Source organism: Oxyura jamaicensis, chromosome 7, assembly GCF_011077185.1.
Source record: "Oxyura jamaicensis isolate SHBP4307 breed ruddy duck chromosome 7, BPBGC_Ojam_1.0, whole genome shotgun sequence".
NCBI classification, from domain to species: Eukaryota; Metazoa; Chordata; class Aves; order Anseriformes; family Anatidae; genus Oxyura; species Oxyura jamaicensis.
The window spans coordinates 15,431,198-15,449,298 of NC_048899.1; the positions used below are offsets into that span (position 1 = coordinate 15,431,198).

General features: G+C 34.1%; 1 protein-coding gene across 9 annotated transcripts in view; it reads left to right on the plus strand.

Moving 5' to 3' along the window:
* ADAM23 (ADAM metallopeptidase domain 23) overlaps positions 1–18,101 on the plus strand; it is a 73,495-nt gene that overhangs the window by 27,843 nt on the left and 27,551 nt on the right. For all 9 annotated transcript variants that reach the window (XR_004752345.1, XM_035331669.1, XM_035331668.1 and 6 more), the window contains 9 exons: positions 778–850; positions 1,359–1,432; positions 2,333–2,398; positions 6,179–6,250; positions 8,065–8,231; positions 10,343–10,427; positions 11,206–11,296; positions 13,106–13,154; positions 15,393–15,492. Coding sequence is in view for 8 of the 9 variants with exons in the window: in XM_035331669.1 (XP_035187560.1) it covers positions 778–850; positions 1,359–1,432; positions 2,333–2,398; positions 6,179–6,250; positions 8,065–8,231; positions 10,343–10,427; positions 11,206–11,296; positions 13,106–13,154; positions 15,393–15,492 (777 nt within the window). In the remaining variant the exon portion in view is untranslated. The remainder of the gene's footprint in view (positions 1–777; positions 851–1,358; positions 1,433–2,332; positions 2,399–6,178; positions 6,251–8,064; positions 8,232–10,342; positions 10,428–11,205; positions 11,297–13,105; positions 13,155–15,392; positions 15,493–18,101) is intronic.

The following is an 18,101-nucleotide window of genomic DNA, read 5'->3' on the forward strand; positions in this document are numbered from 1 at the left end:
AGGCTTCAGAGTGTAGGTTAGTCAGCTTGATTAACCATAACTGTGGCAGGTGTTATATAAAACATCTTTTTCCAGTGGGGGGGTGGGGGGGAGGGAAAGGCAAAAATATGCTGTATTTTCCTTCTGTTCATTGTGTGTTTTTCACAGAAATTACAGAACAGTAGCATCTTACCCTTTGAAAAGAATTGCTTGTTTTGGCAGCCTCTGCAGAAGAGATGTTACAGAATAAAAGACAGGTATCTTCTAGAGCAGATACCAAAATGTGATAATTTGGGGCATGTCAGACTTCCAAAGAAATCATACTTTAAAAGTGTTCTTTATATTGGTGTACTCAACAATTAGGGTGAAAAAAGCCTCTTAAAGATACTGTATTGATTAGTTTATTGCATTTTGCTGCAATTAGGAAGATAGATTTTTGTCATAAATAGTAAGCATATCTTTGCATTTCTTCTGGGAGAGGAAAATTTCATCCAAATATATATATATATACACACTCTTTAACTTGATTTATATAAGTAAATGGTTTACATTCTCTAACACAAGGATTTTAAAGGAGGTCTGTGATATCCGAGTTTTGCAGGACAGTGAACGGGCTGAAGCAGAGAAGCTCTATGATTTACTTAGGATTGCAAGCATTTTTTCAAATTAGTGCTATGCCAAATCAGTACTATGTTTGCATGCAAAAAATAATAAAAATTATAAATACTGAAAGAAATATCCCACTTTTCACTTGCTAATTATTAATTAGAAGAAAATGTCATATATTTGTCTTACCAGGAAAGTAAAAGTAGGCCACATATCATCCAGAGAACTTACGGAACACAAGCTTCCAAGCAGTTGCTGGACCTTGGTATGTTTTTGCTTATGAGTTTTTCAATATTGGATATAATTGTACGTATAACTTGAACAATTTGAATATTAGGCTAATAGAATCTATTTAAAGCTGCTGATTATTTAGAAAAACTTCAAAAATAAATACTAAAATTATTTCACAATTATTGTAGTGGAATCAAAAGCAGATTAAAAGGATTTCATTCATGAAGACCTGTATTTAGCGTTCTGCAAATCACTTAATTTAATCAGTGATATTAATGCTGTTGAGGACAAAAAATGAAAGAAAGCATATGTCCCAAGCCAAATTTGCAATTTCTACCTCCCCTCGCATGCTTTAATTTTAACTCTAGGTTTCTAAATGGCTCGTGTTTTTATATGAAATATTTAATGTGTATTTTAAAAGAATGAACTTTTCAATATCAAAGGTTATTCTAATTTTGGTGATCTTAATCCACTTTTGGTTTAGACACTATATAAGTAGTTTAAATTAATGTTATGAAATTCTTCAATTCTGATTTGTACAGAGACTGATTCTAGTTCTGAATGGCCCTTTCTCTCTGAACTACAGTGGCTGAGGAGAAAGAGAAGAAAGAGAGCAGTGAGTAGAAATGTGACCCTGAGTTAAGACCATTTATAAAAACATGGCCAAAAACATTCATTTTCAGATTTGAGTGAAGAGGGGCTTTATTCTATTATTATAATTATTTTATTATTATTTATTTAATTATTTTGGTAGCTTAAAATTGATATATAATACAATTATCAATAAAACAATAAAATTCTTCTAAAAGCAACACTCAAGTTCAGTAGTGAAAATGAGTGTAGAAAGTGATGAGTTTTAGGTTTTGAGTTTCCTTGTTTATAAAGATTAATTTTGGATGAAGTATTGCTATTTGAAGGTATCTGACTTGATTTTCATTTGGCATGTTAAGTAGTATGATCAAAGAAGAACTCCAAATAAGGACAAATCATTTGACTGGGTTATTGAGAGAACCCAGTTGATAGTTGATAGTCCTCATGATCTGCGTATGCATATGCTTGAGAGCTTGGGGAATAATTAAGAAAATTAATTGGTATTTTTCCAGTGTCTTATACAATCTTGGTATATTTTTGAAGGGCCTATTTATTTTTACGAACTTTCTCCTTAAATCTGTGATGAATAGTAAAGTAAACTGAGAGTTTCTAGTGTTTGAGATTTTTCTCCTTTGTGAAAATAAGAAAGCAGAGAAGCAGTGGCAGCTTCTGCATTGAACCAAAAATAGATTCTAAACTTATTCCTAATGGTGTGACTCAGATTTTCAGCCAGTGTCAATTATCAAAACTTGCTAAGTTAGTGGAGCTATGATGATTTACTGTAGTTAAAGGTCTGACCAAGTTCTTACAGGCTTGCACACCCTACGTAATATTTATAAGTAACCCTGTTATATCAGCAGCTGCACTTACTTTTGAAAATCACTGCATCTTCATGATTTCTCAGAGAATTTATTTAATCCATCAGGCATCTCGTGGTATCTTTGAAGAAATGAAATATTTGGAGCTCATGATAGTCAATGACCATAAAATGGTAAGTAGATCGATTCAGTGATTTCTTTTGATTATTATTTGTAGAGTGATATACAGCACTGTACATTATACATACTTTTGGGTCAAAGATCTCATTTATGAGCAGCTGTTAATAATAATACTGTAAAATCTAGTCCAGGCCATAATAACTAATAAAGCTGAATATAACTTAAGATTTTCTATGGCACTTTTGTTTTTAAATAATGTCTGAAACACCATGGTATTACACAGAAAATTTAGTATGCCCATAATTATATCCTGTTTTCAAAGAGCTAAAGTAAGAGGTCAGAATTTGTTACTTTGACTTTAGTTTAACTAACTTAAATTTTAATGCAGCAAAGCCTGTAGACAAAACTGTCTGATGGTTCTTCATGGCTATTCCATGCTTATAAACACAATTTGTGAAGTAGAAGTAAGTGGTTTCTTTCATTCAGGAACTGTTTGTCATATATTTAAAAAAATACATACTTTTCCCCCACTTTTGGTAGTGGGATAACTGGAAAAAATGAGATCAGATTACATTTGTTGTTTAAATGTATTGCTCTCACTAATTATGCTAAGTAAGGCTATCAAAGTGTCAATATGATACCCCTATAAAAATCAGAAGAGAGGTGACTGGAGAGTAATATGTTTTGTAAGGGTGAGATTCTTGTTCAGCTTCCACATCACGGGAATCCCACGTCTTAGTAGTGAAAGATTTTAACCAGTAAACTATTGAATAGAAAGCAGATTGTTGTTGCTACCACTCTTAATTTTTTAAAGTTACGTATTATTTTCTCCTTCAACCTTCCTTCCCTCAAATTTTCTCTGTATTTTTTTTCTGGTAAAATGCAGATGTACATACAAATTGGTGAAAATACATTTTTTCCGTAAGAATTATGAGGAGAAAAAGTGGCCAGCTGTGCTCTTCAGGGTCTTTCCTTTTAAAGAGAAAATAACATCCCTTCTTCTGAACTATACCACAGAAGTCTTATTTGTACTGGAGGATGTAGATATAGGTTCAAAAGAAATAGCTGGGACTGTAGAGTGTTAATATGTAAAAGTCATAGAACATGTATCCCTTGAGCTGTGCTTTATTCTGATGAGTAATTGTCATTTTGTACTATGGTAGACTCTAAACTGCTTTGGTAGTCTGAAAATACGGTCTACAGGACTTTTCTGAAGTTAATTCCTTCATTGAGTCCAATAGCTACGTTTTAACCAGAACATATTTACAATGGAAAAATATTCAGTATAGGTTTAATTTTTTCTATTATTATTATTAATGAAGAATATGCTGCAACCAACAGCAAGTTAATCTATATCACTTACCTTTCTCAATGGTTAGTTGACTTAGAAGCATCTAAGGGTCATCAGTTGGCTTAGTTTTAGTATTATTTTGCTTCTGTCTGAGCAAGACCTTTTTATAAATCAAATTCTGTTGATCAAACAGTTAAGCTTATTCTATGTACAAATAAAATAAATTTCTGTAAGAGCTTATTAAATCTATCACTCTATTGCATATTTTCCCAGTGGTTTTATGTTGTTGTAGTGGGCCCTTTTGTCAGCGCTGAAGGACAATTTTGAAGAGCCAGGAATAGCTGATATCAGAGCAGGATGAAGTATTTTGTACTCGTTCCAGTGCTGAATAGACAGATAACATAACCTTCCCACTTCTGTTTCATAAATTATACAAATACTCTGGGCTAAAAATAACCTGTATTTAATATGTGTCAAATCAGCAATGTGGAGGGAATTTGAATGGGTACGAAGACTAGGACAGAAATTTCTTCAACTGTTTTCATTTGCAAAGCCTAGGCAGGAAACTATTCTGAGAGTGCTCATATATTAGTTGTATAGTGATAGGGTACAGTAACTGAAGTTACGGATATTTGGCATCTTGTTTGAGGTGTGTGGTTGGTGTTTCTTATGAACAGATAGCATTTCTATGTCTGTTTCCTCTAGCCTCTCTTGTTACAGACGTGCTTAACTGACAACCATCCTTTTCCCTATGCTTGTTACAGACACCGACTGGTGTCTTCTTGCAAATTTTATTTGTTAGAACTTCAGAACACAAACACTCAAGATTATTTGTTTCAGAGTTGTCACTGACTCAAGCAGGTAATGATTTTTTTAAATGAGTAAAATGGATATACTTAAGGAAGCGTTCACACTTCTTTAAGTCCAGGAACTTACTAAGTGTCCTTTTAAGTTTTTCTACTTACCAGTAGAGGGCAGATTTCTCCTGCAGCAAGATTGTGTTGGAAGAAGTATCAAACCTCTTTGGACATTGTCTTGTTAAGTGGTTAATATTACCTATTTCCACAAAATTTTCATTTCCTGTAGCCCTAAAGATGCACCTAAATGTATTTAACTAGGTTGTATTTTTTACAGACTTAACTCTGCTTTATTTTTGTTAGAGAAGCTGCATTTAAAGACATTATGTCATATGCTGGTATTGATTTTGACATTTAAATAGTCTTCTGAAACCAAGAACATGTTCAAAGCCTTTCCACTCTGTGAAAGTTTAGGATTGCCTCAAAACAAAACAGCAACCTTTTTCCCTCCTTATTTTTGTTCTAGTATCCTGGATCTCCGTAGAGCAAACAGAATCCCATAGCACTGCAGCTAAAAGTGTTTAGGTTTGAGAATAGTAATAGGGGAGTTTTGGGTATTAAAATCAGCTGTGCATATACTGATAAGACAGCATTGTGGAACTTAACAGTGAATGACTGCATATGTAGAAAATTAGTGCAGTCAAATGAATGAGTCTCAGCCATCATTAAAGAGTTTGGTGAACTTTGTGTTGTTTCTGTGGCATTTTGTCTTGTAGAAAACTAGATTGCTTGTGCAAAAAGAACTGGAATTTACAGGGGTGGAAAAAATGTCATCTAATGTGGTGGTGGTTTCATATTTCTTGATAACACTCTTTTGACTTTCAATTGGAGAAATACAGATTATTTAATTTTAAAGTATAAATGTCTTTGAAGTTTAATTTTACCTTGACTCCAATTGTAATTCTGGAAATCAGGGAGTTTTTTTCTGTAATTCCAGTTTAGGAAGGTAGGTGATCATCTCACTAACTTCTCTTGATGGGAGTAACTCCTGAGTTGTTCAGAGAAGAGTCTAGACCCTCTTGTTTCAAGGACTCTGAGGTACCTTGTTTCAGAGTGGGAATAGCTGGCATTTTCATGGAACTTGTTAATATTGCTCATTAGGTAATGCCATGTGCTGTTTTTAACCAGTAGCTGAAATTAGTAAGAATATTTTTTGTTACATTCTTTGTTCTGTGCATTTTTTTGGTTCCTTTTTTTTTTTATGAAATTTTGAAGACTTTTCCTATTTGCAATTCATAGTATAATACAATTTTCCTTTTTAACTTTACGGTTTTTCTCAAATCATGGATTCATGCCCAGATACTATAGCATGCCTTTGGAAAAAAATGACTTTGAATAGAAGGGTCTAGTGAGCCAGCATTCTCTTGTGAGGTCATGTTTATGAGCTCTACAGGCAATGAGTTTGCCTTGAATTTTGTCTTGAACACCTGAACTCTGATTCTAGATAGGATATTTTTTGTGGCTAAATGTTTGTTTAACAGATGTGAAAGGCTGTCTAGCAGACATGGTTTCCTAAATTGTACAGGGATTCTTGGATATGAGATACAGGCTGTGATCTGCAAAGTTTTTGAGTTTGTCCCTTTGTCTTTCCTAAAATATTAATTTTTCTTCTTTGCTGTAAATATAATGAATTAGTAATAAATATTTAAGTTCTTACTGTGTTCTACTTTTTCTTCTCCTTTTAGTTCAAAAAGCATCGCTCTTCAAATGCATATACAAACAACTTTGCAAAATCTGTGGTAAACCTTGTAGATGCTGTAAGTATCAATTTGTCTTCGGAAAATGGTATCACTAATTTCATTAGTTTAGTTCTGTATTTAAAAAGTTAACATTAGCAGATATTAGATACAAAGAAAATGAGCAGCTATAAAAATTGCATTTTAAAACTCATTTCCAGCTTCTCTGCAGAAAGGTAGCCTGGGGTGAATGTGTAAGAAACCACCAAATTTTTCCTGGCATTTTTCTCAAAGCTTGCACCTTCCAGAGTCTACCTTTGGCCGGGTGGATTTCAAACTTGAAGGAGCTTTCAGCATTATTCAGTGCTTAAGAATGAGATGTAATCAAGTTTAGATTCATGAAATAAAACTAACCTAAAGTGGTTGAAGCTTCAACTATAATTCACAAAGGATACACATATCTATTGGGAGAAAAATAGAAGGTGTAAAGAAAAATTCCCATTTATAAATCTGTATAGTTTAAAACTAAAATCCCACTGTAGTGCATCATAAATGGGTACCACTGATACAGATACCATACTCGTATTTGTGACTAGAGTAATTTTACACAGAGCACACAAATTAAAGGTAAGATTTGTTGGAAAAAATTGACCTTGTCTCTTTTCAGAGCTGTGTTAGTAGCGAAAGATGGATTCTCTGGTAGTCGTGAATGCAGACTACCAAAATTCTGACTCAAAGTCCCCTTTGCATGTAACTTTATCAATACCAATAGAATTGTGTGATAAGATTCAAAGCAAAATATTGTCAATAGTTTGTTTAGCTTGGAGAAAGCAAAAAAGTATGTGTAGTTAATGTCTTACATAAAGTATTACATATATTGAAAATTCAGGTGAATACACATAATACTGATAGTGGGAACTAGAAAAGTTTTGTGTAACCATCAGAAAATAGTAAATATAAATAATAGAAATAATGCTACAATTCATATTGCACATTTCAAAAGAAAAGGTGGTAGCTTCATCTTTTTCTTATCTGATCATGATTTCTTCGTATTTCTGCTGCATTTTAACAACTATTTAACTATTTTTCCTTTCTCTGATTATTCCTTCTGTTTTTCCATTTTTCTTTGCCATGTGTATATTTACAGAAATATTAAGCTTCTTTCCAGTGTAGAATTCAGTCTAGTCATAGAGATCTTGCAAAATGATGTCCTGTTCCTAAAGTGAGCAGATGTTTTATTTCAGTAGCAAATACCACGCGCAAAGCTAAAAATGATATTTTAAAGCTGTCTTTTAATTGTTGGGGCCTGGTTGTCATTGACTTGCCTCTTGCTGCAGTGACATTAAAATTAATGTAAAATCTAATATTCTCAATTCTCACGTTGCTTAAGTAAAGTAAAAGGCATAAAGTAATCATAATGTAAATGAAAATCAAGCTTTGTGTGTCTTAATTTTTGCATTTATTGGAGAAAACTGAGAAGTTAGTTAATCTTGACTTGAAGAGTTGGCTTTGGTTTTCCTTTGTTTTTTTGAAATCTTTTCTTTGAGATCATCCTGTGTACATTTCCATTTCTGTTTTGTTGATTTTTATACAGGTTTTGTGCAAAAATGAATAGCGAAATCATTTGACATGAGAATTATAACAAAAATGGAATAACTCAAAAAAAAAAAAAAGCAGCAAGTTTTTTTGTTTTCTTGTTTGTTTTTTCATCTAAAACAAAAGTTAGGTTGATTGGATTATTAACTTCTAGGAAATCCAAGGCATTACCAGCTAACTGTTTTCCCATGTTTCCCTCCTGATTTATCCCTCTTGTCCTTCCGCTTTACTCTTACTGCCTGACTGTGCATGTTTGACCCAGTGTTCTACTCCTGTGCCTGTCCTGTCTCTGCCCTCAGATATACAAGGAACAGCTGAACACCAGGGTGGTTCTTGTTGCTGTGGAAACTTGGACAGACAGAGATCGTATTAATATTCACCCTGACCCACTGCAGATGCTTCACGATTTCTCCAAATATCGACAATACTACATCAAACAGCATGCTGATGCTGTGCACCTCCTCTCGTATGTACTATTATACAATGACTGAGACTGTTACAGTTTTATATACTTTTCTGTATACTGGTTTTGTCTACCTGTCACTCATTGCTTACTTGTTTGCTTGGTAGTCATTACATCAACACCTGTCTTCCTCAGCAAGTTCAATCTATTTTTTTAACGTGTTAGTCTATTTTTAATATATGTAGTATCTACCATGGTTTTTCTGATTATATATATGCAAAATAAAATGTTAACGTTTTTGCAACCTGGAGACAGTGTCACATATTTGAAGTGTCTCCTGATGCACCCTTAAGGACACTTAGTTCTGCTAATCATCTATAATGTACTGCTTTTCCAGTAAAGAGCAGGAGAGGGCAGAGCTGACATTATTGTGTGTTGCCACAAGAGCATACCAGTTACTGTATTTGTTCATATGTGTACCTGCAGTGACATTTATTAATGGAAGGTCTCCTCCTTTAGAGGTAAAATGATTTTTTTTCTGTGATGTGAGACCCTGCATTTTGAGGGAAATTCCAGTTAGATCATTAGACACATCATCAACCTGAAGTAACAGTATACTTTAATTCACAGCATTGTAATCAAAGAGGAGGAAGAAGTGTGTTCCCCTGTGTAGCGTAAAGATTTTGAGCCTTCTCCTAGCCATGCTATGGACGATGGAATGACAAATCTTTTGTATGAGATTCTCCTATCATTCTAATTCTGCAAGGGAAGATAAAGATAGGGGATGAAGAATTTCCTACAGCCTCTGCCATAGCTGCACTGTCTTAATACAGGCATTGCAACACAATGCTGATTTTGCTTCTTATAAGATATGCAAAGTGCCGATGATGTGCTCTTTAATTATTTTTTGCATGTATTATCTCCCTTGCTGAATAGATGTTCCAGCTCTCTGTGTTACATGATTGTGATGCAAGATTCTTTTGTAAATGTAAAATATATTTCTGTTTCTAACAATGATGAGTGAAGACTGCTACAGGAATCTTGCCTGAATATCTTCACTTGAGTAACGGAATTCTAAAATTGCTATTATGTTATTTTATAAAATAATCTCTGAAAAAAATGGCTAGAAGAAGTTAAATAAAAGTTAGTGGTGCTGCAGGATGAGGTTCCAAAGAAGATGAAATCATAGTTGCTGTTTGGAATGAAAGATGAGAGTGTTCAAAATAAAATCAAATCTGGAAAGGATAATAGGCCAAGGCTGGGCCTGATTTTCCTAAAGATATCTCAGTGTATCTGATAAGATTCTACCTTACGAGTATGTGCTGATAGATTGTCAGTTTTATTCCTTTTGCTGTTTATCTTGCTCAAAAGCTAACAAATAAATAGTTAGGGTAAGATATTTCCCCCAGTGTTCAGAAGCACTTGTATTCTTCAAAATAAAAAGTAGAAATGACATTGTTATGAGCAGCCAGTTTTATGAAACAGATCCAGCAAACTAATATTAGTGCACTTATATGATAACCAAATTTGAGACAATAATATCTAGATATAAATAATTACTTTTATTGGACTCATTCTGTATGGTGTTAGCAAGCTAGAAGAGGTTGCTTTAGGTAGAGCATCTCCAGTAGGTCAAGGGAAGCGATCCTTGCTCTGTACTCAGCACTGCTGAGACCACAACTGGAGTGCTGGGTCCAGTTCTGGGCTCCCCACTGCAATAAGTAAGACATGGATGTACTGGAGACGGGCCACAAATATAGTTAAGTCATTGGAGCATCTGAAGTAGGAGTTGAAACTTGAATCATTTTGCTTTAAGACCATAATTTCAAAAATTCTCAACACTGATACATCTTAGTACAGAATTTCTTCTTGACAGATGATAAATTGGAATATATTCATTTTTGTATTTTTAAAGAAAATGTCGTTCTTAGGAATCTGGTTGGCTTATTTCTGGTTGGCTTGTTTATGGGTTGGGACTAATACTGACTTTACAAGATAAACATAATACTTTGGTTGTATTAACTCTTTTCATGAGTTTACTCTGTTTGTAAACAATAGTTTTTGATGTTAGATGAAGATTAATGTGCATGTAATATGTGCGAAAGTTTAATCTTTCATTAAGTTCTTGGTGCCCAATCTTAGTTATTTTCACTTTATTTTTATTTGTTCATAAGGAATGTGACATTTCATTACAAAAGGAGCAGCTTAAGTTACTTTGGAGGGGTTTGCTCTGTCACCAGAGGAGTAGGAGTGAATGAGGTAATCTTTCACCGCCACTAAAATGAAGTAAAATAGAAACTACTTTATACCTATAGAATTCATATATTACAGTATTCAGAGCTTTAAAGATAATTTACATACTGAAAAGTTAAGACATCTCACAGGCAATCTTATATCATCACTAAAGTACTGCTCACTATACTTTTCTTTTTAAGATTATTCTGTCTGCATTATACTCTCATGAGTATCATAAACTGCTTTTTTTACATATTTGTCAAATACAGACCAAAAATCTCAGACTAAAGAATTTGTAATATAGCACTGAAACTGCTTTGGGATTTTCTCACTGTAAGAGGCTTGATCTTCTGAGGTGCTGATGGCATGTAGCCATTACTAATTTATTTTAGCTTAAAAGCTAAAATCATTAAAGCTAGTATTGATTTTTTTTTTTCTTAGTAATATTTTTATCCTCAGAGTAGTGTTAAATCTAATATGAAAATCTTGTTTTGACGTGGGTTAATCATATTACACAAAAACTGTATTACCTATACAGTAAGAAATAGACTCCTTTCCGTAGGTTGACCACTGGACAGGGATTCCCTCAGAATAAGAGGAAGATTTTTCATTAGAGACTGAGTTGTGTTTATTTTCTTTATACGCACACAGAATTGTGATTGGCTGGATAGTATTACTTTGTCATGTAGTAGGTATGTGGTAAGCCAGGATGAGTTGGGATAATATTCATTACAATAGCTTATGCTCTTATGCTTTCTTTCTTTCCTTTTTTTTTTTTAATTGCTTTCCTCTTCAAATGCAGTATGGCCTCCCATTGGCCATGGCACAGGAATTAGCACAAAGTCTTGCTCAGAACCTTGGAATACAGTGGGAGCCAGCTGCAAGGAAACCGAGTATGTACATGGAGTCACCTTTTGTCCTCCTTAGCTAAATCTACAAATACTCTTCCTTGGTAATATTTGAAATGAACACCAAACTTATAACCATAGAACAAGACATTTTATTTTTGAAACTATAACTGAAAACATTTCAGTTCAACCAAAGTGAGAGCCACCAGTTTAGCACTCATTTTGCAATGACCTCAGCAATGTCCCGAATGAGGTCAGATTCATAACCGACATTCAAAGGTATAATGTAAAAACAACATCAGTTTAACTCAGAATTCCTTATCATAATGTAATCTGTAATTCCTACAGAACTGTTACTGGCCTTTTTTTAAAAACAAAAACAAAAACAACACCTTATTTATAACTGAAGAAACTGTAAGAAGTTGTAACCTAATGACATTTGCTCAACTACGTGGAAATCGATATTTCTTTGTCTGTAGGATATAAGGATTTTTAAAATGCTAGCTTAGTTTCCTTATTTGGATACCCTTTATAGAGGAAGATTAATGAGAGACCTGGATAGAGGAGAAATAGCCATGGAAATAATTGTATTTTCTGTCGAGGAACAGTATAGATTTAGTGTAGTAACCAGAATACAGAACATTAATTTTTAAGATGTTCCTTCTTTGGTAGATGATTTTTATGGGTAGTTTATAACTTCTGTTTAACCAACCAGAATATATTGATCTTTTGGCTTTATTTTATGATTTTTGTCACTGTTGACTTACATATTATAGCTGTAAGTAAACTGTAAATCCACTTTCACTTAACTTCATTTCTGATGAATTTTTGGCTGATTCACATATTGCTATTAATAACTATATGACAAAGAGGAAAAAAATATAGCCTGTCCTGTAGCAATTTTCCTTCACGGTGTTCTGTATACATGTTAAGTTGGAGGAAGTGGGAACATTTTTAATCATCAGTATCGTGTACTATGCTGAGCCTTGTGCTGCCTGTTTTGAGAGCATGTAGGGAATAATGTTGCCAGCTATTTTTAGCTTTTTATACTGTCTGAAACTTAGTGTTTGTTGTGGTTTAACCCGGCTGGCAGCTAAACACCACACAGCCGTTCGCTCACCCTCCCCCCTCCCTCTCTGGGATGGGGGAGAGAAACGGGAAAGTGAAGCCTGTGAGTTGAGATAAAGACAGTTTATTAAGATAGAAAATAATAATGATAATAATAATAATATGTACAAACAAGTGATGCACAATGCAATTGCTCACCACCCGCTGACCGATGCCCAGCCCAACCCCGAGCAGCTGGCCCCCCCACCCCGGCTAGCCACCCCTATATATTGTTCAGCATGACGTCAGATGGTATGGAATACCCCTTTGGCCAGTTGGGGTCAGCTGTCCTGGGTCTGTCCCCTCCCAGCTCTTGCTGCACCCCCAGCCTGCCCGCTGGCAGGACAGAGTGAGAAGCTGAAAAGTCCTTGGCTTAGTATAAGCAGTGCTCTGCAGCAATTAAAACATCAGCATGTTATCAGCACTCTTCTCATCCCAATCCAAAACATAGCACCCTACCAGCTACTAGGAGGAAAAATAACTGTCCTAACTGAAACCAGGACAGTGTTGAGTCAAGAACGTGCACATATAAAAATGTGAAATGACCACATTCATTGTAAGTATATTAACAGTTTCAAGTACAGTATATTAACAGCTTCAAGTGGGCAGGTTTTTAGGGCTGTACAGCGATGCAATCAGCTAAGCTTTGTATAATTAGTCAAGGTCCATTAATATAGTAAGTACTTCATTGTAAGCATATTTATAACTGTTCTCCTTTTCTGTTGTATGTTGGTCTTGTCTGAGAAGAGTGTGACTGCACTGAATCCTGGGGTGGTTGCATCATGGAGGAAACAGGGTAAGTCCTAACTATCAGTAACTGAGGGCTCTGCAATGAGTTCATAGTTTACATTATGACATAAATATTTATGTACTGGTCTATGTCCATGTGTTTTATTACCAATAAATGAAAATCTAGCAGCCCAATCATTTAGCTAATTGGTTTATCCTTTTCTATTTTCTTTGCTATTGCCATTTTAGGAAGATATTCATAAATCTTAGATTTTGAAGTTCAAGGGAGTGTTATTCTCTAATGCTTTGTTACACTTAAAATGATTCAAAAGTAAAGAATGTACATTTTCAATGAAATAAATGCATACTTTTTCCATACAGGTGAAAAGCATCATAATACAGTTTTGATAAGTGATACTCCTATTTTCTTCATAATTTTAATTATTTTTTTCCAATGCCTTCAAAATTCTAATTTTGAATGAGTAGATCTTTCTTCTGCTGTTCAGGTGAATAAAAGTAGAAAGCTGAATGCTTTCAGCAAGTGCTCTCAATCCTTAACTAAACAGTCATTAAAGTCTGAGGGGGAAGTATATCTATATAGGAAAAGACCTCTACACACTGCCAAAGATTCTTTATATTGTATTCTTTCTTTCTATTGTAAGCAAATGGGCAGAAAAGGAGAACTTCTGAAACATAGGTTTTTGAGTCCTAAGGTGCCTTCCTGCAAAATTCTTTCCCACTGCCAAAATCCTGGAAAAAGTTAGTTATAACTAAGACAGAAGGAGCTTAGTTTGTTCATATATGATATCTAGAAATTGGTTCTGCAGTAGAATTATTGTGTGGCTTTCCTGTGGGCTTGCGTTTGCCAGCCACCTTATGAGTGCAGCAGAAAATTACAGAATGTTTGTTTCTGCAATATGAAGTAAGGCTTAGATCAGAATACATACTAACGTCATTCTCATGGTGAACTCATCAAAGTAGCTGTCTCAGAAATGTCAGTAGAAGATGTGGAACAAACCACTTCTGCAGATAAAGTAACAGTAGAAAAAATTGCCAGGAGCAGATTATAGTCACCCAGAAGCTATAAAAGAAGCAATTAATAAAATAGGTAAATTGCTGCAGTGTAAAGCCTTTTGCTTAAATCCATCAGTACCAAAATACCTTTTATTTTAATACAATAATTCAATGGGGAAATGTCAGCTCAATAGCAGTCAAGCAAAGCATCCTTTTCCAGTAACATTTGGGAAAGGAATGGAGAACATCCTTACGGCACTGTTACCCCCATCTTTAAGTGTGAATAGTTTTGATTCCCAGATCTCAAAACATGGCTATTAAAATTATTTGATGGTTTCCATATATGAAGTGACTAATAAAATATGTTTTCATCAAAATGGGAAAGAGATGGAGAACAGAAGATAGGAGAGAAGTCATCATAATCAGCATAGTAAATGATTACTGTCTTACGGTATAAGAACTAGGGAGATGTGAAACAAGTCTGACAAGTAGGTGGCAAAACAACCAGGGTGAAAATTGTTCTTGTACCAGTCTTTAATTAAGCTGAGAAAATCCTGCTGTAGCTTCTTGTAGATGCTAAATGAGTTTGGAATAACTCATGGGAGAAAATACAATGAAGATTTTTAAATAAGACTAAACAAGGCTTCCCAAGCAAGTCCTTGAGCAGAAAATTGTTGAAAGCTGGAAAAATATTCTGTAAATAGTAGTACACTGCTGTTCTGCACACTTTCAGGGGCATTTTCTCAGGGCCAAAGTCAGAGATGAGATTTGGGAAAAGTTGGTTTGTCTGTTTTTGTTTTGTTTTTATTTATTCTGACCCTATACAGCTACAAATGGCTACAATTTCTTTTTGCTTTAAAAAATTAACTTTATTAACAGGATCAGATGACTTTGAACAGTTTTAAAACCCTAGCATGGAAACAGGGATAGGAACGTAATCCATTTTTTAAACTGAAGCTGCAGGGAAAACAAACCATAAAACAATTGGATTATGCGTGTAATCAAGAGGGTACATAGCAGCTTTTTATAATAATGTGGTTTCATATTATTAAGAAGATTCAAAGACCATGGTATCCTATACCATGGATCTATATAATAGAGATACAAAAGTGCAAACAGTTCTAAAACTCCTTTTATTTTGTTCTGATTGTATTGTTTGAGATATAAATCTGAACTGACATACACAGTGGCTGTAAGAAACAGGGATTTACAGTGTAAAAATGTTATTACCCCTCTGCCCTCTTCCAGTAACTGTTGATGCATTTACTTAGCTAATTCTTTGCTATTTTAGGGTTTATCATTCCAGGAAGTTCTCTAAGTGCAGTATTGCAGAATACAAAGAATTTTTACTTCGTGGGGGAGGTGCTTGTCTTTTCAACAGGCCAACAAAGGTAATAAATGTTTAGTAGAGGTGGTGATTACCAACAAATTATAATGAAAATGCAATTTTTCTACTAACATCCATCTGTTTTCAGATTTGTGAAAATATCTGTGTGGGTGTTTTCTTGAGGTTACTTGTAATTAGCTGAAAGTTCATCCGTAACATTTAAAAATAATCTTGAGGAATCGTGCAACTTATTTTCCATTAATTCTTCATGCTCAAAAAATGACAAATCTTGCGGTTGATTTGTGCAGCTAGATACATCCCATTTGATTTGCGTAGCTAGATAGATCCCATTTTAGAATAAATCCTCTACATATTAATCTGAAAGTAGTGCAAAATAAATCCAGAATTGAGTTTGTATAGAACATGCTCCACATCCACTCTATTCTTGGGCTCTTTTCCTGATATTATTAAAAGGAATTTAATTCCTAATGTGGTAATTGGCAAATCAACAGATTTTACGTCATATAGACAGTAGCAGTATTGTTGAAGTTCATTTCATTTTATTTCAGGTACAGAGCTAACAAAGTCCGTAATTTATAACAGTTTCCTTGTACCATCCACATTCCTTTTTTTCTTTAAAATAATATCAAGGTCATATATATATTTTTTTTCTGCCTAAGGCAATATGAGCATGACATCCCTCTAAAGCAGCTAAGTAGTGTAAAAATACTCCGTGTGGCATTTTTTGCAATGTAAGATCAATCTGAAGTATTAATACACTATTTAATGACAATGTCAAACTTGCTGTCCTTGTAAAATTTAATACTGCATGGACTACTAGACTGTTCTGTTTGCTGTGCTGTATCCTTTGGGAGACCATTACCTTGCACAATTAACTAAAAAAAAAAGTGCTTGTTAGAGTGTTTTTAATCTTTTCCTAGGGCAGCAGTTTTTGCTTGTAGTATAAGAGAGAATTGTTACAGAGTAAGAGTAAATTGTTAAGAGTAAGTGGGGAGAAAGAAAAAGTTTCATTTTTTGTGACTGAAATAGGGTGATGATTGTCGAGCAAAGTAATGGGAAGTAATTGTCAGATTGCATACAGAATAAAAATGCGGTTTACTTCAATGAAAGTGGTCCCAGGAGAATGGTTGAATTATCTTTATATGCTATTTGTGTTAGTGTGTCACTACTTCAAAATTAAAGGTCTTTGGGGAAAAAATCATACATCATTTTGAGTCTTATTATTTGGCAGTAGGTAAGTGAGGTGGAAAATAGCGTACTTAATCTTGAGATAATTAAAATGTAGTTGTGTTAAGCAGTCAGCATGATGTCATTTTTAATTTGAGCTTTTTACTTTGTCTGTGACACATATGAACATTTGATGGTATCCGTTTAATGCCACAGGATGTTTGTTTGCTTTTGTTCTTCAAATTCTCTGATTGACCCCTTTGCATTATCTTAGCAGCTGCAGGTCAAATAACCAGGTTTGTTTGGTAGAGAACTGAATTTCAGGTTCAGCATATCAGATGTTAATGTTTTCACAGAAGCATAGAAATAACAATGGCTTATAGAGAAAAAGAAAAAACAGTTTTCTCAGTCATGTTGACATTGCTACTAAAGAAAAGTACATATGGTTATTGTTTCAGTTTAGTTTTGCATCCAGCTCCCAAAATTACAGGTGCTGTTGATTATCTATGCAGTTTATGCAACAAAAGGAAAATATTTTCTTTCTTTTCAATGAGGTAATATTGTTCCTTTTTTTTTTTTTTTTTTTTTTTTCAAGGAGTTTTAAAGCAATCTTATACGATTAAGCTCTTCTCTGCCTTTGATTATAACAATTTACCAATCAGACATTACCAGCAGAAAGTATCAGGTTGTTACTAGCAGTGAGTGTTCTGAGACAGAGAGAATAGGGAGTGAGTGGAAAGATCTAAAATGGACATATGAGCAAAAAAATGAATTAAGAATAAACTAGTTAAACACTGTAATGTAAGAAAATGTAAATAAAAATTACTGACTCCCATGGTGGTTTAGTGCACAATGTCTTAACTGTCCCTTAGAACAGCAGAACCAAAAATAATACAAAGAGCCATGAGATTTTAGTCCAGCGCTAGGCTTAGAGTTCAAGAATTTTGATTTACCTTTTAAAAAATATTACACTTAGAATTATTCTTAGATTTTCTTTCTTGCTGCTATCAGAAAACATGGTGTAATTTGTGAATTACTGAAGAGTTTATTTCCTTGTTATTAATTGGGGAATGTATTGTTTTTCTCATTTAATTTTCATCTTGAACTGTAGAATATATCTGTATTGTATATATCTGGTCCTGGGAGTATCTGCTTAGCACTATTTATATTTATCTGTGTTATTCCAACTTAATAAGACACACAGTAGCCCATGTAGTATTTCTTAGTGTTATTATTTTCACGCATGAACACATTACACTGGAATAGACGGAAGGTAATTGCAGGAGCAAGTATGGGGGTACCTGAGTAGATCCTAAAGATCATATCATATTACTGACTGTTTTCTTAAAGGAATTGTAAAATTATGCAAGCCCATAAAATTGGAATGAAGTTCAAATGTTACCACTTTGAGAATTATTTTATTGTCTCAGTTTATATTTTTCTGGGGTGAATATTCCCTTAAAGGGGGCTAGCAGTCAGGTGGTT